Below are 24208 nucleotides of genomic sequence, written 5' to 3'. Positions count from 1 at the left end.
GGCCGTACGGCTCTCAGCCATTTCCTAACTCCTCTCGCCCGCGCTCACCGCCAAAGAACGCTCTCTTTATTTTGGGTTTTTTAATGCGCCGTTAGGAAGCCTTCCCCTGCGATTTTTAGAGACGGGCGCTATAAGCAAATAAATCCAGGTTGGCTGATTGAGTGACTGAAAAACTCACTGCCGGGGGGAATAGGTGAATCGCGCCGAGCGCATGATTGATTCTCTCTGCGTCCCTCGCGCAATGGCCCCTCAGCGCTGGTCTTGGATCGCTGAAATATGAACACACGGGCAATCACAGGGAGACATTGTGAATGCCCTGAGTACACACCCGGACACGGCTGTCATTAAACGGATCAGTTAGGCAGAGTATTTACAGAACAACCATGTCCCTGCTATTGGAATAGGCAGCTTATAGTCTCCCTCAATTCTCACAGAAAGTGTGTGTGATGGGGGGAGTTGCTAGGGCTACTCTCTGCTGGTGCGTTCATTTGGCAGCATGAATTAGCTAAAGTCTGTCTGCGTCTGTATTTGCTCAGTTTGGAGAGTATTTATTTATCGGGAGAATTACAGTAAATGGTGGGTATAATTTGATGAATTGGCTGATAAACCAAGCTTGTTACCTGTTAGGCGTAATGAGATCTGACAAGGCATGTGCCAAGAGGTAAAATGCAAAAATAAAAAATTAAACACTCAACATAAATAAATAAATAAATTACGATCTTACCTAATTGATTCCAGTTAACTGAATCTATTATGCTATAAACCAGTCTTACTGAGACCAGTTTATAACTATATACTGGATTCAATTATTATTTTTCCTTAACTCTGAGTTGCATATCTATGTAAGCATAACCTTTTGTGTTTATGTTTGTTTAAACTCAGGGATCATTGATAACCTTACCAAACTATATTTCCATAGTACTTGAATTTCTTTGTAAATTGAAGCACGAATGATAATTGAATACATGCCAAACTTAAAGACAGATGTTAACAGAACTCATATCAAGGTTAAGGACAAATGTTGATTGAATACGTGCCAAAATTAAAGACCAATGTTAAATGAATACATCCCAAGGTTAAGGGCAAATGTTAACGGGACACATACCAAAGTTAAGTATGACTGTTAATTGAATACAGGCCAAAATTAGGACCAGTGTTAATGGAATGCAGGTCTGTCGGCCTCTTTTCTCCTGGACAATTGAGAGAAATACATGTACTACAAATATCTGCTACATCTTGGATTCTTCAGCTCTATTCCCCAACAAAAAGACTTGGAAGATTTTCTCCTTGGTCCCCCTTTGGGTACTGAGAGGAATTTTCCGTGTCAAGCTAAACTGGTTTAACTTTTTCAAGAACAGCTTCTATAAATGCTATCTTAAGTGTTGAATTGTTTCTTTATTCACAAACCATCATAGTGGGTATGTTATCATATTAATACCATCACATTTTAATACGGCACGTAATTTATTTGGTTGTCTTTGCTAAATTGCTTCTTCACCCATTCACTTCATTTTGTACCAGCATTGTTTATATGGATTATATGTGCATTCTCTACTTAGTTTGGTGTGACTTTCTGACAGTAGATGATACGATAACCATGGATAACTGTTAATCAAAGTCACCTAACTGAAAACTGTACTTCGATAAGATCAATCGGCCATTGATACAGCAAAATACTTTGTTACAATGATATGTTAATTTTTGGCATTAACAGAAGCTTATCCAGAGAGACTTACTCAGATAACTCTTTATACATACAATCCATTTATACAGCTGGATATTTACAGAAGCAACCAGGTGAAGAGGTTTGGGAAACACAGAATTGTCCTGAGTACAAAAGCAGTCTCAGACAGCAGTGGCACACATACGCACACGTGCACGTGCACACACACACACACACACACACACACACACGGCTGAAAGGACACTTCTTCCTCTGTGTGTGTCCAGATATGATCAATCTCATGAGGCGGATCCCGGTGTGGGCAGGCACACTGTGCGGTATGCCCTCAGTTATAGCCTCTGCCCCGGATCACTGATCCCCTATCCGCAGTGCTCACAGGGCAGGAGGTGGAAGTGAGCGTATCTGCTGTATCGGCCGCTCTATCTGAGCTATGTAAACTGACGGATGAAGGCGCTCCTCGCTACATCCCCTTCACGTTGCCATGGCGGCGCTGCCGGGACGTTTCACTGCTGTGGCGCAATAATGCTGGCGGGAATGTGATATAATGAGCAGGGTGTGCCCACGCCTCGTTCTCCCAGGGGAAGGAGAAGGCAGATGCATTTATTATGCATGCATTCATTTGATCAAAGAACGATACTGTGCTGATTTCTGAGAGAACAATAGGATGCAGAAACTCGTCGAGGACAAAGTGATACCTTCATAAAGACAAGATGCACACATAATTATTCATGAAAGAAGGATGTGGTAATGATGTCATCAGAGGTCACCTGGGGAAATGTGTGATAATGCCATCTTATGAAAAGACCATTGTTGTTTCACCTCTTCATATAAAAGAGGGGAACTCCTTAAGGTGCCCATTCAAAGGCTGCACAGATAATAGGTTATGAACATTTGCATTGTTTCAGTGATGCGGAGGCAGAGCATATTACCCCAGTGTTACCAGAGCTATGCTAGATTGCAGCAATTATTGTACCCACAACAAAAGGTCATTGGAAGGCTCCTGTGAGGTTGCTAGGAGAAAGCCTGTTTTGTGGCATACGGCTGATTCCAACAGACTCATACACAGCGCTACACCCCACGTTCAGAGATACTGCAAGATGATGTCACTCAAAAAGGCTCCCATCTCCTGCCTGGTTAGCCAACACAATGAATAAACTGTGAATCGATGATTAGCTGACGAGACCTAACAGGTAGAGCCCTGCCTGAAGAGCAGTGGCATTCCTTCAAATCAGGTTCATAGAAAAGTTCACAGAACCGCTGAAAAAAATGTGTGTACTACTTCGTACAGCAAGTACAACCGTTATTTTTTGAAATAGAAAAAATAAGTACTGTAAAGAAAACAAATACGAAATCTCCCCCACCTTCTTTTTTGTGTATAAACACAGGGTAACAGTACCCTTCAGCAGTCACTTTGAAAGGGAAGTCTGGAACAAGTGTTGCTATTGTGTAGATGCTTTTTTTTTTACAACAGAGGAATACCAAAAGTCAAGCAACTTCAAGGAGGATTAAGAGACTGTCAATCAATAGAGAGCAGAGTGAACTATAAATGTAAGCATGTCCTTCATACCAATCTCATGATTGATTTGTACATAATGAACATAATTGTACATAATGAACAGTAGTAATGTATCTTTTGGTAAGAACATACAAGTTACACTACTTATAATTCAAGGCCAAAACAGTTACAACATTACATTGCATTTTGGCAGTAAGCAGATGCTCTTATCCAGAGCAAATTATGCAGATTACGTTTACATGCAATCATTCATACATCTGTATATTTACTGAAGCAATTCAGGTTAAAAAACATTGCAAAAGAGCACAGCCGCAATGTGCCAGTGGGGAATCCAACCCACAACTCATTCCTACATTTATGTTTGTGGGAGTAAATCTTCATTCAAAAGCACCTTGAATGAAGTATCCATTTTTCTAAAAGAAATACTATTCCCCCTCCTTCAAATTCAACTCACATTTAAGAAAATGCAGATGAGAAAATTAAATACGCTCTTGAAATAGGAAATACTATAAACTGTGCTCAAGGGCCTGCTTGTGTTTTTCCAAAATGCCCCTCGGAATTAATAAAACACACATATGAGTTGTTCAAAAAAAGTAATGTAAATGAAAAAAAATGAATAATGATGACATGCAGAGACAAATGTCAAGTTGCAATGTTTGGAGAAAGGGAGAAAAAAGAAATGTTCCCTATAAATAAATAAAGCCAATAAAATCACCCAGAAGGGGGAATGAATGCTTTCTTGTGCCACTAAATATTAGGCCATGCAAGTAATCCTTTCAGACGGCAACAGCTGGAACTTAGCACGGCGGCGATGGCCAAGCCGCGTCAGCCCGTCAGTCCCTTTCGCCAACCTGTCGCGGGGCACGGTCCCCGCTGGACGTGATTGATGACTGCGCGCCATTGATGCTCGCGGGCCAGGGCGGCCAGAACACTGGCCGATTCTGCAGAGAACTGGACCCGGGGCAAGATTTCCAGGAAAGTATTAACGTCCAGTGCAAATACAGGCAGCAACTTTGTATAGAAACGTATTCAATAAAAAAATTTTTTTTTTAAAGTCTAAATGTAAGATTATGGAATTCTACAACGACATTAATAATAATAATTTTGTGGCCCGGTTCTGTTGTCATAAATGTAAGTGTATGCATTGTCTTTTAAAATCTTGATCTTATCGAATTTATGCATCATGTCTAATACAGACATAAAATAGTGGAGTACAGTCTTGACATGGACGTCACAAACAGATTTTGGATTCCTGTTGTCTGGCCGGGTTCAGGCTTCATCACCAAAAAGAGGCAAGTGTCTAAGATGCAGGTACTTACAAAAGTCTGTATTTGCTGGACTGTAAGTCTATTTTAAATGATTAAAAGAGACCACATGACCATTCTCATACAGATCCTCCGAGAACAAGATACTTGTATTAGCTCGCTGGTGTCAACAGAATTTTAGTATACTGATTGATGACATTTGTCAGCCGAGGCTTGTGTTTTGTATATTCGCGGGTTATCATATAAAAGATTCTACATATTTATTGTACTCTTCCATGAGCGGTGGTGGGAAGACAAGAGGCAACAAGTAAGCAATATAATTAATTTTGGGAGCTATGATCATTTAAACTTTAATTCTACCCAATAGGGATATTGTCAATTTGCTCCAGTTTTGTAGAAGACCCTCGATGTTGGGAACAACAGGTTGGAGATTAATCTCCATCATTTTTTCAATGCCTGGTGTAAGCTTCCTCTTCCTAGGCAGTTCAATGTCTGCCCTATTTTGTTTAAGATAAGTGAGGATTTTCTTCCTTCTGATAACATGGTTACATCCTGAGATGTTCCATGAGATAATCTGTGAACTCCATATATAGCTCTTTGTCTTAGACTTTACATAAAGGGCAATCAATTGTTATCTCAAACAATGTGCTGTATTCATTAGCAGTAGACCTGAATTCAACAGGACCATTTGTAGAGTCTAGTCCAATTCTCCTGTTTATGAACACAAACAATATAAAACCAAGAAATACAATGACAGTCCTACGTGAAGAAAGAAAACAAAAAGCAAAATCCCCACCCAAATCCCAATGTGTGTCTTCCAAAAAGGGAAGATTATAGGCCCTCGGTACTGTAGCATTGCTTCCGATGGACTGTTCTCCTTGTCAGGCACATACACACACTATCAAACTCTCTCAAACACACACACATACACACACACTCACTACAAAATGTCCAGGCGTAGTACTGGTAGGATTGACTAGTGTATAGGCTGGACTCAGCTAGACGCTAGCTAGGTTATCAAGGAAATCAACAGGAAGAGATGAGTTAATCGGTTCAGATTTAGGGTGGCTTAACAAAGAGCTAATCAGGCTGGTTTACCACATGGCGCTAATGAAACTATTTTGCCTTCTCTGGTGTCTCAAATTTGTGAATCTGGGTATAGTGGCGGTGAAACTGCACTGCACAGTGCACAGTGCTCTCTGATACAGGGCCAGATTCACAGAGTTAATGCTGCACATCTCTTGGCGAGGGTCAGGGTGTATCTCCCTTGTACTTCAACTCATGGCCAACTCCAGCTCCTGGTGAAAACAGAAGACAAAGGTTCCAGCAGGATTTCTGGCTGTGGCTTCGGGGCCATATGTGCAGTATTGCCCTTTCCAGGTGTGGTGGGGATATAAATACCTCTGAACTCATAGTTACTCTCACTCCTCATCATCTTCGAAAACAATCGTGCTGGGGTCATTGCCATCTACACTACCCGGTACATTTAGGATGCGTATACTGGACCCGGGCTCCTTGTTCTCTAACTCATCCAGACGATCCAGGAGAGAGGCATTCTGGGCTTGCGGAGACTCTACTGTAGTTTTCACTGCAATGACCGTTCAGTGTTCTCAACGGCCAATGTTTCTACCAATGGCAGGTGGCCCTGGTAGGTACCAGTGTCACACAGAGCAGTCAGCCAGGTTTGCAGAAGCTTGACATTGTATTGGATCAAAGCAGCCATGTCTTCCTTTAAACCCGTTTGCTGCTTAGTTAATTCTGCAATCAGCTGTGCCATTGGAAGAGAATCAGTAGAATTCAACCTGTCCTCAGAGGGTTGTGTGCAGTCAGTGTTGGAGGAGGAGGCGGTCACTGCCTCACCCATGTTTGCCAGATTACCAGCAAAGCTAGCTCGTTGTCATCTGTACATTTTAATTTCTCTGTTTAGAGTGTTTCATTCTGTTATCAGCAGGTCACTTTTGAAATTTATTTAGATAAAGACGAATTGGGAGACCCTCTGCTTTGCATTCTCCACTTAAATCACCAGAAGTCCCCAGTGATAAAATTTGTAATATTTTATGCAGAATTTTTTTTTTTTCAAAAATTTTTTTTGAGTTTCTGGTAGATTTGTTAGCTGTCTGCATGCTGGTTTTTGGATAGAAAGACTTTGGAAATCTGGAACTACCCATAATCTAATGTCAAAACCCTGGCCAGGACACAATGGGGACTACTCACCAGGCATCTTCTTTTGCACCAACCCCTATACTCTAATTGGCACCTTAATTATTACATCTCATAGAAACATCGCAATGCAAATATTTTCTTTGTAAACCCCAAATAAGTATCGGGGGATGGGAGGGGGAGCTGAGAGAAAACAGCTCTCACAAGAGAGGATTTGTAGATTAACATCTTGTATGTTTGCTGTGTAAATGTTAGCTTTAATAATTAAGAGCAACAGTTTCCACATAAGTCTTATTTTTTTCGTGCTGGAGTCAATCAGTCCTGGTGGACAAATTGGTCTTGTATACAGAAACCGTTTAGCAAGAGGAATCACGCTAGCTTTTTGCGAACTGAGTTATGGCTGGTGTGTGCGTGCATGCATGCGTGTCCTGGGGGTGGCAAAGGACTGAATTATTTGCACAGCTAAAAAAGAAAATCATACTTTTTCATTTTCCTTGGCAGTTGGTGAGCGTGCTCCGTACGTGTCGGAGTGTAACTGAGACATTCCACGTGGAGTTCAGTGCTAGGTTCTTCTTGATTCATCGTCACTCATTGTATGAACTCACGCACCACGCTGAAACGATCCATTCTTTGCAATTGGGAGCATTTGCTTTCCATTTCCTGGGCTGTCGCTGCTTAAAGTTTCTTCTTCTTCCTCCGTTTCTTCTTCTGTGGTGCACAATCCACAACCGTGGCTGATTCGTCAGTATTCAGTCCTCCCTCTCCCTTCGGGTATAACGAAATGAAACTGATTATCCCTGAAACTATTAAAAATAAACACGGGCATGAACCGTGTCATTGATCCACTGCTGGACTGTGCGCTGCTGGAAATTAGCTTAAACCCAGGAGAAATACCGGACCGCTGGCACATTTCTTTCCCCTCTTTAATATTTGGATAAACTACACATAAAAATCACCCTTTCTGAAAAACACCATTAAAATGAAGCATCACTAGATGTGGGTAATGAGGCGAGGTGTAATATTCCAGTGCCATTGGTCTGTTGACGGGGCCTGACCTGGTCTCAGTTGCAGCAGAATGATGTTCTCTGGAGGCCGTTGAGTGCCAGGGCCTTATGTGGCAATTAAAACATTTTTTTTTTCAGGCCACTAAAAATGATGAATGCATGAGCAGGCCTGGCTCTCCAGCTCTCTCTCTCTCTCTCTCTCTCTCTGGTGTTTATTCGCCTCTAGCCATGCGACGGGTAGTTGGGAGGGGTGTAAAGCGCCCCTCAGGGAGTCTGAGGGGGCCCCCCCTTGCCCTCACATCTGAAGAGGCGACTAATAGGAGAGCAAACAGGGTGATTGCCGCCGCTTCTCCCACAGAAAGAGGCTGCGTGAAGAGAGGCTCAAACCCGCGGCAGCGAGCCGGCCCCCCTCACTCCAAGCACAGTCTGTTCATTCTGTTAACATGCGTGCGTGCGTGCGTGCATGCGTGCGTGCGTGCGTGCGTGTGTATACATGTGTTTATGTGTGCGTGTGTGTGTTTGCATGTGTGTACGTGTGTGTGTGTGCGTGTGTCTCTGTGTGTGTGTGTGTGCGAGAGAGAGAATGTTAATGAATGAATGAATGAATGAATGTCTTAGGGACTCATGATACCACATGCATATGGGCAAGCTGGGCACACCAGTAAGAATAATAATCCAGTATTGAATAAATCCTTTAGACTTTGAATGAGAGAGAGGGGAGGGAAAGCCTATTGGTATGAAATATATTTCTAAATACAGTCATTGCATTCAGAAATGAACACAGATTAATTAGAATAATCAATAAATGTTACACACAGGCATGGAAAAAAACAACAACTACTGTTATTATTATCTCTCTCTCTCTGTTTCTCTCTCTCCCACTGGCACCCACATGTGTAGTTTGACACCTCTCTGGGGTCTTTTCACCCCACATGAAGGCGTCATTCCCTGCAAACTCTGGCACTGGCAAACGCGTACCCTTTTCTCCTCTCTAAAATACACACACACATGCCCGCAAACACACACGTACACACACACACAAGCTCACACACGCACACACACACAGAGCATTCTTCAGCACACACTGGTACTCCACGCTTGGTGTTGACTCTGCTAATTGACCAAGATGTCAGTACCCAAACCACACCATCGTATCCAGGAAGGAGGGAGGGTTGGAGGGGTTGGTGGAAGAGATGAAGGAGGCACTGATGGAGACTAGTAAGAATGCATGCCATTACGTGAAGCTGCTATTTGTGCTTATAATACTGGAAGGATGGTAATGGTGCTAAGGAAGTGTGGGATGGATGGTGCGGGAATAATCAAGTGTTTTGATTGGTTAAAATAATGGACTGAGTATACAAAGCTTATACAGAATTTGAACATGGAGGCAAATTAGTCCTAAGGCAGATCAAGAGTTTGCGAGAAGCTTCCTCCAATAATATCCTTTTCATGTCTAAACTGTTTTTGTGATCTGTAATAGAATTATGCAAAAACGGTGTGATTCTACCCACGTTTAAAATGGCTGAGAAAATAAAATGCAAGTAGTATTTAGCATTTTAAACCTGAAGGGACTTTGAAATGAAGCTCCTTGTCACCCGAAAACAGTTCTGTCATTCCTCTACATGAAATTACAGATTTTCTCAAGCAATTGCAGACATGAAGGTTTACTTGCAGTCTTGTAGTCCTGTCTCTTGTATTGAAAACATTTTGAAGTACACGCAGTAGTACCCCACTCAAGTCTGCTCAAGTTCTGTTTTCCACCATTGACTCTGATTTCGCAAATCTCCAGATGTTTCCTATACTGTTTTATTTTTTGGTTCATTAAGAATATTGTCATGGGGATGAAGGACAAGCATAAACAAGCCAGTTCCAATTTTACTTGCTTATTGAAAATTGTCCACCTTATCTTTTTCCAGATGCCGTGGTGTAGTCTGTTACGAGTGGGTGCCTTTTACATTAATCACTTGCCCAGCGCTTGTCAAATGAGAAAGACACGAGTCAGAACTTGTGCAGATGGAAAAGGAGAGAGATTTACTGGAGATTTAGAGATTTGCCTCTTCCTTCATTAATGTACATCATTCAGGTATTTGTGCACCTTGAGGACACATTTGCAGGTTGTTATAATAAGTAGCTGCTTATAATGGATGCTGCGTAAAATAAAACATGCCCTTATGAACTTGTTTTTTGTTATTTTTATGAATTAAGAAGTTTGATAATTCAAACACTCACCCAGCAAGCACACAATTAACTTTTAGTTAACCGCTTCTAATCTGGAAATATTGCATTTTTAAGCTAACCTAATAGGTTATAGGCATACCCCCAGTCTCTCCTAGTTAGAATTGATCATATCCCATTATCTTTTTAGTATGTAATTATAATGATAATATAAGTACACAGTAGTAATGAAACGGTTAAACAGATGTGGAGAATGGGAATCAGTAGCAGATGGCAGACCCTTATCAAAGTTGTTTGCCAGGCAGAAACAATAACAAAACAGGTTCAGGTCAATTAGCATTTAAAGGACACATGTTTAGCCCTGCTACTTCAAGCTCAAGAGCCTATGCTGATTTCAAGATACTGCTTATGTTTTGATAAATACAGAAGCTGGATTGGCCTCTGTAGAGGAACTACTCATATCTCATTCATAAAAAAAACAAACAAACAAAGCACCCATTATATAAAAAATATTGCATATTATGTCCATGTGTTCTTTTATATTGGAAATGTGACATTGGAAACTGCTTACCTCTCTCAAATTACAGAGGCAATTGCAGCTCCTGTTTAAAGTAGACCCAGGTATGCAAGTCACAGCTACAGGGTGGGCTGAAGTTTGGATTTCATTCAACCCCCCCCCCCCCCCTGCCCCTGCACCCTGCATCCTGGTGCACAGGTATGTGCTGATCAATTCAGGGAGTAAGGAACACCTCAGCAGGACTGAGGGACAGAGCGCCGGTCGGCTGGGGTAGGCGATGGCAGGTGTGTTCTGCGCGGGCAGCCACAGCTGGGCCCCCAACTCACGGGCAGGGTGAGGTGTCTGTGCACACTAAACCACCTGAACCGCCCCCCAGCCCTTTACACCTGTGCGCCTCCCCCCGCCGGCTTGTTGTGACACTTCCGTGTCATCATCACCGCCACGCGCACAATCAATACTCCTCAGTGTTTCACGGTCTGAGGCCTCAGACAGCAGACCATGACGGCAATTATTCCCCTTCCTCTCTTTCTCTCTTCTCTCACTCACTCTCTTACTCACTGTGCCCCTTCTCTCATCTCTTTTTCTCTCACTTTTACATTTTCTTACTCCTTCACACTCTTTTTCTCCACTGCTTTCCAATCTTTCTTTGTTTTTCTTTCTCTTACCCTTTCTCCCCATCTCTTTCTCTCAATCTTACTCTTCTCTCTCTCTTGCTCTCTGTCTGTATGACAATCTCTACAGATACCACAGAATAAAAGGAAAAATATATAAACACGTTGCCATGGCACTTTTTCCCATTGTATGATGTTTACTTGCCTCATCCGGATGCACGGTACACATGAATGGGGTGGTATTGTGCACGAAAGCATCTTTTGTGTCTTTCAGAATAGTCTTGATTCGATTGACACATTGTTCACCTAAACACAACAACACAGCCATCCTCACTCCCTCACACTCCACTGATTTCATACACTTTTTTTTATAAATCACATTTTTCTCTTCTGTCTGTAAATCAAATCACACTAAGCCTTTGATAGGATGATGGAGGGCTGGGAGAGTGTGTGTGAAAGTGTGTGTGTGTGTGTGTGTCTGTTGGGGGGTAGCGTTTGACAGGGGTCAGGGGCTGCTGTGGACCTGGTTTCAAAGGATGAGTTCTTAGCCAAAAAAAAAAAAAATTCTCAATGAGCTGCTTTGTGTGTGGTTCTTGAGAACTGATTTCTCCAGGACTGTTCCAGCTAATTTTTCAAAACATGCTTGCCTTTCTGATGATGGAGCCATCCCCCAGACCTCTGTCAAAGGGTTCCATCACCTCTTCTTGTTGTCTGCTTGTTCTATTCAAATGTGATCTTATTGCAATTGTATGAACCAACTAGACGTGTTTTTTTAAGTTCAGCTGTAACTGGTTAAAAAAGATGTACGTGCAGGTTGATTCAACAGCATGGAAGGTCTTAAGACATAAGCAGCCTTGATATAGACATTCAAAACTAATGCCATTTAAGCAGCCCCTGACAGAGGACACACACATAATCTGACTTCTAACGTTAACCAGGGAGCGGGGACAACAAGAGCTCCTTTCAAGGTCTTTTCAGTGCGGATTACGAAGGCTGACTGCTCGGCGAGTTTCAACAATGTGACCGTAATACCTTCATCATCTGTAGATTTTCTGGATTCTGCAGAACTATAATAATTAATTAAATCAGCTCACTCGTTCGCTTGACACTTTGAAAGATCCGAACACCGTGAGAGCTGTCTCTCCCCCCGCCCCCCGTCCCCCCGTCCCCCCCCTTCCCCACCGCCTCTTATCTGTGAAGCAAGAAGGGGCCTTAAGTTTGGCTGGGGTAGCAGAGGCACTACTCTAGTGATACAGAATGCTGTTCATACCCATGACCTGTGAGACAGTCTCTGGTCCAGAACATGGAATTCATTTTCAAGCTCTGCTTACTAAAGTCAGTCTAATAAGGACTTCGGTCACACTATCACTCAGAACCACCCTGACCTCCTGCTTCTGCCCCTGGCTTTGAAATAAATGCATTCACCATGAAAGTGTACCATTGTGACTTTGGCTGTTTGGAAAGTAAAAATAGCCATTTCATAACATCCATTTCACAGATTGCTAGCGTCCGTGATACCAGAAGCTTGTGAGTTTAGATCCAGGCTGACTTAAACACCAAGGCGCATTGTCCGATGGAAAAGAATTGAATCGTTCTTGGCCTAATCCTGGCTGTGAGGACGTGCTTGTCTCTACTGTTGTCTCAAGACTTTCATCTGGCTCTGGGTCAGAGGTCATCCAGGTGTCTATGGCTTGAGACAACGACAGAGACAAGCACATCTTCACAGCCAGGATTAGGCCAAGATCGACTCGACTCTTTTCCATCGGACAATGTGCCTTGGTGTTTAAGTCAGCCGGGATCTAAACTCACAAGCTTGTGCGCTGGTACTGAGGCACCTTTGGATTTGGTGCTTTGCAGGTCTGATTACCCTGCTGAGTCCTGTCACTTTATCCTCTCTGGTGACAGATGTTCAATGCTGCCAACCTTGCAGTAGTCATTTCTTCTGCACTAGTGTTGCAAGCCTTTTGCAGTGCTGTGCCATTTTGGGGTAGAACCACTTCAACCAAAAGGTCCTAATCCTCTGGCTAAGGTCAGTCCTTTGTTTCCTCTTCTGTCCTTTTGAACTGCACATGGCCGTACTGCTGACAGAGGCTTACTCATGCAGTGGTCTTGAACCTGCTGGTCAGTATTGAGTTGATGGAGAATAGCTCAAAATTTGGAACAGGGGATGGAAAAGGAGACCAAGAGAATAACAGGGGGCCAATGGTAATTTCACTCTTGTTAAGTGGCATATTGATGGTCCCCATCTAAGCGATATCTACCCTAAACAGCCTATCAGCCTCCCCAAGTGACAACTATGTGTACCTGTGCCTGCATTTGCTATGATGGTCCTGCAACAGCTTGCACAATTTCCTTCTTTTTATTCATTATACTATAGCTTTATATCTCATTATATTAGACTTGTATTATTTTTTCCATTTCAAGTTATTTTTTCAAATGAATTCATTTAGACTGAAATTTTCCAGCAAAATTCCAATTGAAACCTGAACCTGGATTTTTTAGAAAGCCACACACCATCATGGCTTGGAGTCATATTTATGGATAATAAATTACCGAGGCTAAATTATATGACAGGGATCCATGCATTTGAAGTCGTTTTTTTTTTTTTTCCCTTCGAGGCATAGCTTTTGGTAATTAAACGTGGAGGGAGAATGTTCGATTGTTACTTTTCCAGGGAAGAACAAAGCATTGCATGGTGGTCCGGAGGCATGAGCTCCTTATCCCTCTAAACACGATGGCGGGGCAGCTTCAAGAGCACGCCTGCTTTGTCAACACAAACTGCGTTGTAATAGCCATCTGTATTCCTGTAAACATCGTACGGTATTGCAAAGGGTAGAAACGCATCCTTTTTCCCCTCAGTCTGAATCTCATCCAGTGGAGCTTTCTTTTTTTTTTTCATTTCCACAGTAGCTAATGGATTCTCATCCTGTTCCCCCAGTGAAAAGTGAAGGAACAGGGGGAGATGAGCGCTCACAGTTTGGTGTTTGCAGACGTGTTATTTGGCTCTTGATTGCAGCCTTCTTGGCGAAAAAGCACTTGATTAAATGATTTATCCAGACACCCCACCCCAATCCCTGTAATCGAGGATCCTTAATGGTTGTTAATGGGCCTGGGGGGAGCCCTAAATACCTGAGTCCTGACTGCGGAATTTTCACTGCTGCCATGACGATGCCGTCATGACAGTTCAGCTGCAGTGATGCTCTGGGTTAAAGAGATTTACATGGCGTGGAGAGTTACCTCAAACTCTTAAGGTCTGTTTTCCAATCACAGAAATCATTTTTAGCTGATAATCTTTCAACCCAAAAGGTGGCTGGAGGTAGGATTCGCTTGCTCAGAGCCACAGAATCACTGTACATAAAAACTGCACAATGCATCCTGGTGCGTCACATGTATAATAACATAACGTCTGTGGATAGTGAAATATAGGCTACTAATATAGCATGACTATGATATCAGAATGTCATTTACAACCGGTACACACAGCCTCTCTCAAAGGCTTTCAGAATAACATAGGGATTGTGCGTAATAGGACATGTCAGGAGTCCTGTTCAGGTAGCATGATTTCACAGAAAGCTTATTTCCTCCACAGTAATGGGGATATGCACTAAACCTATAGCCCACTGAGACACGGCTCCTTTCCCCAAACACTGTTCAGTGCTGCGGTTTCAAATGAGGTATGTCCACAGCTGTCCCTCTGCAAATAGATTTTTTAAAAAGCTACAAAACGCAGAACATGACGGGGCAGGTCCCGCGGAGAGGGAAAACCGAAAGTGTCGGGTTTCACAGAGCGTCTGTCAGTCAGACGCGGAGCGCGGTGGATGCACACAGCCGAGGGGCATCGCGGTCTCCGCAGAGGAAAGCACAAGCCTCATTTCTTCTGTCCTTCTCAAAAAGCAGAGAGAAAATGTGCCATTAATTGAAATCGAGCACTGTCATTTTCCAACAAAAAAGAAACAAGCTTATTACTGCATCTCAGCTTCTGATGCTGATGTCATATATGTGAGAATGAATTCATGCACAACCTACATTATCTGCCCATTACATTACAACCTGCAGGACTGATTTTTCTCCACTTCGAAAATGCCATCATACCTATGGGCAAGCACTTGCACATTCCTGGAGTTATGACAGCATATACATACACAGGCATCCATTTGCCCTTGTGTTTGTGTTTGTGTCTGTAACAAGCACTCGTTCTACTCTTAGGTCATTCACTTAATGGCCTTGATTTTGGCAAGAACAAGAGGTGCGGAGTAGTAGTTTAGGAACTTGGTGTACAAACAGGAGGCGTTCGGTTCAAATCCCAGAAGGACTGCCTGTGTTAATGTTCATAAATAAACAAATAACTTAATTACATAAATATTAACTTTGAGAGCAGTTCCTCCCCCCACTCCCTCCCCCCCACCACATTTACTTAAAACCTGAAAGGGTACTTTAATAGTGATTTAAACCTACTCCTTTCTTGACTAGTGACCTGCACTCAAACACCTGCTCTGCCATCTACACATATACAACTTCATGTGAGCTTGTGCCATCTTACAATATACTCGCCCACAAGCCAATGACTGATTTTTCACACTGCATGCTACATGGGACTTAGCAGAAAAGTGCTGCATAGCGCGCTAAGGACAGCTGGTTACCTGAAACCATTACTTTTAAGTGCATATGGATACTTTACTACTGAAAGCCATGGAAGCAATGTGAGTAAATAAGGCCTTGGTTACATAAAGATTTATATTCAACTGCAACTTGCAATAAATGCAAGTAGGCCTATTTGTTTTTGTTGTTTTTACTTTGCAAACAAAGATCTGCATGTGTTTGAATACAGTGTTGTTAAGGAAGGAATGTTAAGCCTGTTCATCTACTGGGCGGTATGCTTGTAAGATGTTAACAGGTCAGTGGACTTGGCTGTGAATTCCAGGGATGAAGCGATATGTCTGGGCAGAAAAGAGTGTGTCGGACTCGGACTATGCGCCACAGATATGCTTTTGTTCCCATGGTAGTGTGTGAGCCAGTACGAGGCTCGTCATCCATTTCACATATGGATCAATTCGCTCTGCGGGGTCGGGCTACTTCTTAAACGGCATTCCCCATTCGCAATATAGCCGGCTCAGTTTCGGGACCAGTCTTTATTGATATGTTCATCATTCTGTGAGTTTTGTTTTCTTTCCTTGTTCTCTCTCTCTCTCTCTCTCTTTTTTTGTCTGTCGTGCACCTGTTTGGAGCGGGCAGCTGGGGGTGGGCGTGTCCGGCCTGTCAGCGGAACATTCCAGAGGAGAAGTCACCCCGTTAATCCCCCGAGCTTAGGCCCGAGCCATCCCGCCAAGCCCCCCCCCCCATCCCAAACCCCCAACCTCCCCCCTCCGCACCCCCGTGCAGCCCACCCCACGGCGGCTCTGCGGACCACTGCGGTGCCAAAAGGTGCACATTGTGTGAATGAGATGAAAGGGCAGGCCCCTCCCTTTGCACGGACACTTTTAATCCCAGCAAAAATGCAAGAATGAAAGCAAATATTGTTTTGTCCAAATTGGACAAATGGAGAGGTGGGTTGGGGGGGGGGTCGGGGGGCGGGGGGGGGGGGGGGGGAGCAGTGGGGGCGGCAGTGAGTAGGTGTTGAGGGCCAAGGCTAGAGGTGAAAACATCTAATGAAACAGGCACAGCATATTTGTTGACTACATGTGCAACACTCCTACTGGATCGCTGAACGATGCTCAAATTGCCTCTGTCCAGTTCGGGTTTCAGAGTGTCTCTCTCACACATACACACACACATACATACACAAAGGGGCACACAAAGACACGCAGACAGTATTTTGAGATTTTCCAGATGAGTGCTACATCACCATTCAAGCAGAACACCTGACCTGGACAGGAAGTCATTTCTCCAACTGCTTTCTACACAGATGCAGAGTAGAATGTGGGCATCACCCTCAAACTGACCTCAGCCAGAAATCTCCATGGCTCAGCAGTGTTATCATGGACAGTCAAGATTGATCTTTGCATGGTGCCTGTCTTGACATAACCCAAGATAACGGGCCTGAAGGCAGCACACTGAAGCTCAAGCATAGAGCCGGCAGAAACATTGCAAAGCAGAAATCAGACCAATCATGCAGCAAGGAAACAGGCACACTGGCGAGAAATCCCTGTGAAAATTGGACGAATGGAATAAAACATGTTCACTAAATGCAAACTCATGCTTTGATTTCATGCATTATGCGTTTCAGATGGAAGAGCACGATATAGACATAAAACACACTTTATTAAACTCTGTGGGGTAATTTGTCCTCCGCATTTCACCCATCCTAGTTACTCAGGAGCAGTGGGCAGCCACAGTGCAGCACCCAGGGACCAACTGTGCACGTCTTTAGCCACCTGCTTCACAATGCAATGAGTGGGCTCAAGCCAAACTGCGGCTACAGGATGAGGCACGTTGCCTCCACCTGTCCATCAGGGCCTGCTGCAGGCAATTTCTGTGGATAACACCAAATATGTGCCCGCTATTTTACCCATCCGCAATCGGATTTCACACATGAACAAATCTGATAGACTGGAGCAATTTTACGTGCCTTTAAATGAACAAACAGTGAGCAATCATTTAATTAATCTCATTATAACCACACCCGACGGGCTGGTGGGTGACTCTCATTTCGATGGAGATTTTATTTTCGTTCAAGCTGTCTTGTCATCTCCTGATCTCTTTGTCTCGCCTTTTGGTTTTTTCCTTTAAAATCTGATCAAAACAAGAGTCCCTTTGTTATCCTGGGAAATTCTGATGTCACTCCACATTTTGCTTTTTGGCCTTCCTCCACTTTGCTGGAAGTAATGAATAAAAGGGCCGCATAACTCATACTACATGCACCGGAATAAAGACTGTCCTGAGATGCCCACATTGAAGGTGGTCTTTGTCCTGACCGTCCTGCTGATCGAGTGTGTCAGGGATGTATTACAGAACCCACATTCAGTCTTGTACATGGACATGGTTTACAGAAGCAGCATGCAGCCTGTGTGGTGGGTTTGCGTTGTGGCTTGGACTTATAAAAACAACTTGCATTGCGTATGCAATATGCAGGAGGGCTGTGTTTTTGAACCGTACCACTTGATATTTCAGGTTCCATGTTAGTTTAAACCCGCCTTTGTTTTCATTTGGGATGCCCAGTCATATTTTTCAACTCATCAAGTCACTACAATCATCCTCCATCATTTCTGGAGCGCACAGACTGTAAGTCACCTTTTGCTCATTTTGAGACACACCAAGAGAACGTTTGAAAAGGGGCTTTATGAAAAATCTCCTTATTTCATAGCGGTGAACACACCACATAACCGTCCCTCTGCCATGTTGTCAATCACAGTACAAATGACAGAGTGTGTCCTGAGTAACTCTTTTCCTGAAACCTCATAAAAAACAGCCGACAGAAGCCCTGCGGCCCCACACTGTTTACCCACTGCAGGGCTCTGACAGCACAGGGAAACCAAGGAAGTTGCCATCAAGGCTGTGAGATTGGTGCTGCCAAACCGCTCCCAACAAATGTCGCCAAACGCACCTCCAAAAGTCTCCACTTTACTTCAATGTCGCTAGATAGCAAGCCGCGCAAAGCAATGCCTTGTATTGCAACTCAGCTTGTTTTTCAGTGAGCATATCACAATATCACCCTCCAGACAAGAACATGGAAACATACTACGGCATCAACTCGAATGTTTACCAGCTGTGGTCATATTCAAATCTAATATCAAACCGAAGGCCACAGCCTATTTCTAGTGGCATAATCATTTTCAGCAAACACAAAACCTAGGAAGGTCTTTTGCAACATAAGAAGTAGGTATTACGTGTTAAGCGCGTTCAGCAGTTAATAAAAACAAAAAATAAAAATAAAAATTTTGAAGTTAATAATAAGACTTATTTCCAAAGCAATACTACAATAGTCACTCTGAGCCTACCTTTAGGGACCTTAATGTAGGCTTGAGGACGTAGTGCATCCCCAGACATGTCTTCGTACACTCCAAACTTTGATTATATGTTCCCGTGAAAACTTTGAGTAGCCTCAGCTACTCCTTCACACGCCGGACGTCTCGTTTAATTGTCTGGAACAAAAAAAAATATTTCGGCAAAAAAAAGCAAAACAAATACAAAAATAAACACCGTCCTTTAATAAAATACAACACTTGGTTATAAAAAAAAAATATTTCGGCAATCAACAGACCAAACAGTCCTAGGTTACTTCCGCTTAGACGAGTCAGAGGAAGCTTTCAATACATTTGGCAAACGCCATTTGTTTGGAGGACCAATTATTCGCGAAAATGAGGAGAGCTCTGTTCATTGATTGATTGGTAATGTTGCATTTCAAACCCTAAACACGGAATCCATTGGCAGAGAAGTGACAACAAAATTACAGACACTACAACAGCTAAACTACATCAAAGCTAAAGTTGAGGTGAATGTGTTTTATTTATTTGTTTATTTCTTTTATTTATTTATTTGTAGTTGGGGGGGTGTAGGTAGGATGTTACAACTAGGTGGATGTTATCCTATATAGTTAGGCTACAAAGCTTTCATATAATATATAATGTTACATAACCATCTAAATCGCTGAAATGTTGCCAGGTTATTTTTTAAATAGCCAGATTACCTCATTGTCTCAACTAATTGTCAAATGTTACAGTGAACATTGGCAACACTGGCTTTGATGGGGTTTTACATTATTCTTTGCACAGCCTGGCAATCCTGAAATGTGGTACCTTTTATTTTCCCCCCACACTCAACGGGAGACCTGCACTCAGCAGGAGAAGAGAAGGAGATAGGGAGGCTGCCATGGAGAACTCTAGCTGCCCAAAAGCCAACACCCCCACAGATGTGTGTCTTATGACACTGTGCCACTTTACACTGGACCCTGACCAGAGGGGATAAACCACAACAATCTGTGCCAGCTCTTCAAACAAATCTATTTTTTATAATTGTGTTTACATGTGTCAGGCACTGTACGCACTTACCTTACAAGTCCACAAATTTGTATTGTTTGGGGGGTGGGGGGTGTAGGAGGACCAGGATGACTGATGACTGGCAGGAGGTGTAGGGGAGGGGAGGAGGTGGGAGTGGGAGGACGGAGAAATGCCTCCAGACTGAGGGCGTGCTACGCCAGACGCCTCCGACTTGCTGGATTGCATTCCTCCGTGGAACAGTGCGATGCTGTACGAGGGGTAGTGTGAAGCTCGTTTCCATGCGGATTTAAACCAGATGACCGTGAAATAGCAGAGCAGGGCCCTCGGAGACTCCAGCATCATGAAACGTGAAACGGATGGAAGAGGGACGTGTGTTACGGCTGCAGTTATTGTGCTGCTCATGCGTGACTTCATCACAGCATTTTTCAGCAATGTTGTTTGGAGGGTAAATGTCATTTCAGATATTCTGTCAGAAATCACCTGTCTGTGGTGATAAACACAGCAGAAATGATTTCATGAATAGGATGCCGGTTTGCTGCAGGAAAGAAAATATAATATGCTGATTTGAATGTAGCTGTTCTCTATAAGTATATGTACTAATTATTGATTATTAACTTTGGATCAGTTGGTGCTTTGAGTATGTCTGCTAAATTACACTGGAAAACAGAACTCTTTAATAAAATTCACTTAGCTCATGAAATTAGCAAAAATACACATTCAACGATAAACACATCTGTGTCAGTGACTCAGACCTCATGACCATAACTCACAATCAGCTTAGTTGCCAGGAGACATGACTCATGGGATGTCTCTCTTGAAATAGGATCTTCAGCGTTGAGTCAACTGCCAGCCCAGAGAGGCTTCCTTCTGCCCGGGCATCACTGTTTAAGCAGGATTCTTTGCAAATGGCCTCATTCAGACTTAATGCACCTTACTGGTTCTGATTCACCCGACTTCTACTCAACACCACAAACACCATAAATAAGAGCTTTTGATCATTTCAGAAATTATGCAAGAGCACTTTTCAGTATGTATACTTTTTCCCAATACCTGCTGTGTGTATGTGTGAAACTATGGCCTTACCGTGGAGGTCTATAAAATTTAATAGAATTTGAAGTTTGAGTTTAAAAGTGTTCACACTTAGGCCTGTATTTAATTGAAACCATTGTCCCTGACTTTGACTCAAAATTAAACGGTTTCTTTTCCCCTCATAAAACAGTTCGGCAAGTTTAGCAAAAAATTGGTTCATATTGGAACCATTTGCATTTATTTTCAAGTCACATGCTGACTTAATCAAGGGCTGCATGTTCATTTAACTTTCTCACCCATTTTCAATGTGAACCTCAACCCTTTAACACCCTTTAAAGGCATGAAGCATTATGGGTAAGAGCTTAAAGGTCCAATGGGGTGGACATGGAACACTTCAGTAATGAATGATGGCCTCGATGGATTTCCATAATTTAGTTGTAATCACCGGAGGTTGTCAGGCTGTGTTCCTCAGAAATGGCTTGTACATGGTGATTTTGTCATGTGCTCAAAATAAAAAACCATTCCACTTATGTAGAATCTTTAATCCCCTCGATACTGTTACCCCCTGTCATTGGTTATGACTGGGCCTGGATTTGATTGCATACCAGAGTACTACATTGTTAGGACCTGTCAGAGTTGTATTATGACTGAAAAAACATAGTTCAAACCATACCAGTTGGATTGTATTTTTAAGGGTTAAAATGTTGAGTTTTACTCTTTTCAGAGTTTAATCAATCAGTCAATCAATCAAAATTCTATTTATATAGCACATATATAGCACTTTACAAAAGATTTGTCACAACACGCTTCACAGTTTACCCTGGCCTAAACCCCCACAGAGCGAGCCAGAGGCAACAGCGGCAAGGGAAAACTCCCTGGAACAACATGTAGGAAGAAACCTTGGAAGGAACCTGACTCAGTAGGGGGGCCCAAAACAATGGTAAATATAAATTACAGTGCATAGAGAGTGTTGAACAAGCAACACGTCGTGATAAAACGCCATGTAAAGAGTTAGCGTAGGCTACTACTCCACACAGAGTGAAGAATGTCCCTCCTTTCTGTTTGGGCTAATTGAAGGTGGAATTTCCCCGCAGGAAACACAGAATGCCAACCTGCTTGGCTGCCGGTCTGTCTGTTTGTCTATGCTATATTCCTTTGGTTCGTTCTTATGTCTGTGTGACCTTAGGTTGCCCTTGCCAATATCCGTCTGTCTGTCTGTGTCTGCCTTCCAGTCAGTCAGCTTGTCTTCCTGTATGTCTGTCTGTATAACTGCCAGCTTCCTTTTCATTATCCGTTTGTCTGTCCATCCCTCGTGGTGGTCTGCACCTCTGCAGTTCAGAGGAACAAAGAAGCAGGGACTTACACACACTCACACACATACCACACACACACACGCACGCACGCACACATGCACACACACGCGCGCACATGCACACACGCGCGCATGCACAAGTCATACGCGTTCCACTGCTGTGATATACAGTATCCAAACCTGGGCCAATTTTCAGTGATTAGGGAGCAGTAAGTCCTCAAAATGGCTTCTTAAAACATCAGTAGGTAATCCTTCCTTTGTGCTCCTCAGCTCTGAAACCAGATCAGGAGGCGGATTAGATCGAACCTTTGACCAATCCTGATCATTTATTTCACATGTAGAAAATGAAGTCAGTCTCAAGTGGAAATGCATCACCAGACTTGGCAAATAGATACATATTCCAGTTTAATTTCTCACAAATTCTGTCTTATTCCAATTAAGTAATGTTATTTTTTCAAAGACGCTTTGAATAAAAGTCTGCTAAACAATGTAAAGTAATGCCAGAATGTAAAGTTCTTGCTCAATAGGAATTCAGTTTTGCACATTTTGTACTATGAAACATTTATATAATCTGATCATGAAGGGGCATAATTCAAAATATAATTCTATTGACTAATTTATCTTGAAGCAGTTCATTTTCCATGCTGTCTTTCAGTTTAAGTCTGGGAAAAAAAAGACTTTGCTCACAGCTTGATGATGTCATATTTTAATGCGACAAAAGAACCAGTCATCATAATTAACCTGCACCAGTTTTCGAAGGGACGGACCTGACTAAGTCCTTACATAAGACTGCACAATACGTCTGTCAATCTTCTTTTTAGATCATCTAGATCAAGCTAGATGGAGTGTGTGACGTTCTTCTATCGTTCATATAAACAAATACACATCACTCAGTGTTTTTCTGGACGTGTCTGTCCTGAAAGAGGTCTGTTTTGATTGCCAGCCTCTACAGACTGGCTAGCGAGGAACTGGATCAGACAAGGAGCCTGTCTGAATTCTTACCCTTCCTGAACAAAGAGATGCTGTTTTATGAAGCACACGTGCTAAGAGCGGAACATGGATACTTTCTCTGCTGTGTGCTTCAGGCACTTTGAAGAGGAATGATAGACCTTTAAAAAAAACAGAGGCCACAAAATGCAGAATCCGCGCTAATACCCCCCTCCCTGCCCCGTCCCATAGCCATGGGTGGTGGAGGCGGGGGTGGGACAGACCCCCGTTTAGGGCAGGTGCTTTGCGCCGCAGGGAACACACCTGAACCGCCAGATTGACGCTGCCCAGGAGACGGGCGGACACGCCCCCCCCCCCCCCAAACCCCGCTCCATCCTGTGCTGAAAGGGGGAGCGTGGCGTTTGGGAGAGGACTGGTCTGAACCTGTCACAGCCAACGCACACACACACACACACACACACACACAGACACACAGACATGCACGCGCACTCATGCACACACAAACGCACGACCACACACCACAGACATAGGAATGAACAACATCTCCACATCAGACACTACTACAGGTCACAACGGCACATCCCACAGATCACATACACACAACACAAACACCTCAACACACACACACACACACACACACACATAGACACACAGACACACACTCACACATAAACACACCCACTAGACACTAGAGTGCAATTTATCTGTCTTCAGTATTCCCGGGGAATTAGACACACAATGCTGAATAGAAATTTGTACTTTAAATGCTTTTCAATGACATTTCAAAATATGGCTGGAGGGACTTGGCAAGCTGTCTGATTATGGCTATGATACATAACCCTGCCTATGCATGACTAATACAGAACTCCTGGTGCAGGAACGTCTCATTTAGCAGAGAGAAAATCTTCCTAAAAGGTTCAAATACAGTTGCAGAAAAGAAGAGAAAGCAGATGAACACAGTTTCTCTTCCACAGAAAGGGAATTTGTGTAAAGATCTTCGGTTATGGATTATCAGGACTCCTTACAGTGACTCACAGGCAACACATAAACCACC

At 43.1% G+C, this 24208-nt stretch overlaps 1 protein-coding gene across 2 annotated transcripts in view; it reads right to left on the bottom strand.

The window, feature by feature from the left end:
* dact2 (dishevelled-binding antagonist of beta-catenin 2) overlaps positions 1-19202 on the bottom strand; it is a 39929-nt gene extending 20727 nt beyond the window's left edge. For both annotated transcript variants that reach the window (XM_064317581.1, XM_064317582.1), the window contains exon 1: positions 18867-19202. In XM_064317581.1, coding sequence (XP_064173651.1) covers positions 18867-18905 — 39 coding nt within the window. In that variant the 5' untranslated portion in view covers positions 18906-19202. The remainder of the gene's footprint in view (positions 1-18866) is intronic.
* Positions 19203-24208: the final 5006 nt, after the last annotated feature.

Source organism: Anguilla rostrata, chromosome 18 (genome assembly GCF_018555375.3).
Source record: "Anguilla rostrata isolate EN2019 chromosome 18, ASM1855537v3, whole genome shotgun sequence".
NCBI lineage: Eukaryota > Metazoa > Chordata > Actinopteri > Anguilliformes > Anguillidae > Anguilla > Anguilla rostrata.
This window is presented reverse-complemented; position numbering and strand designations above follow the sequence as displayed.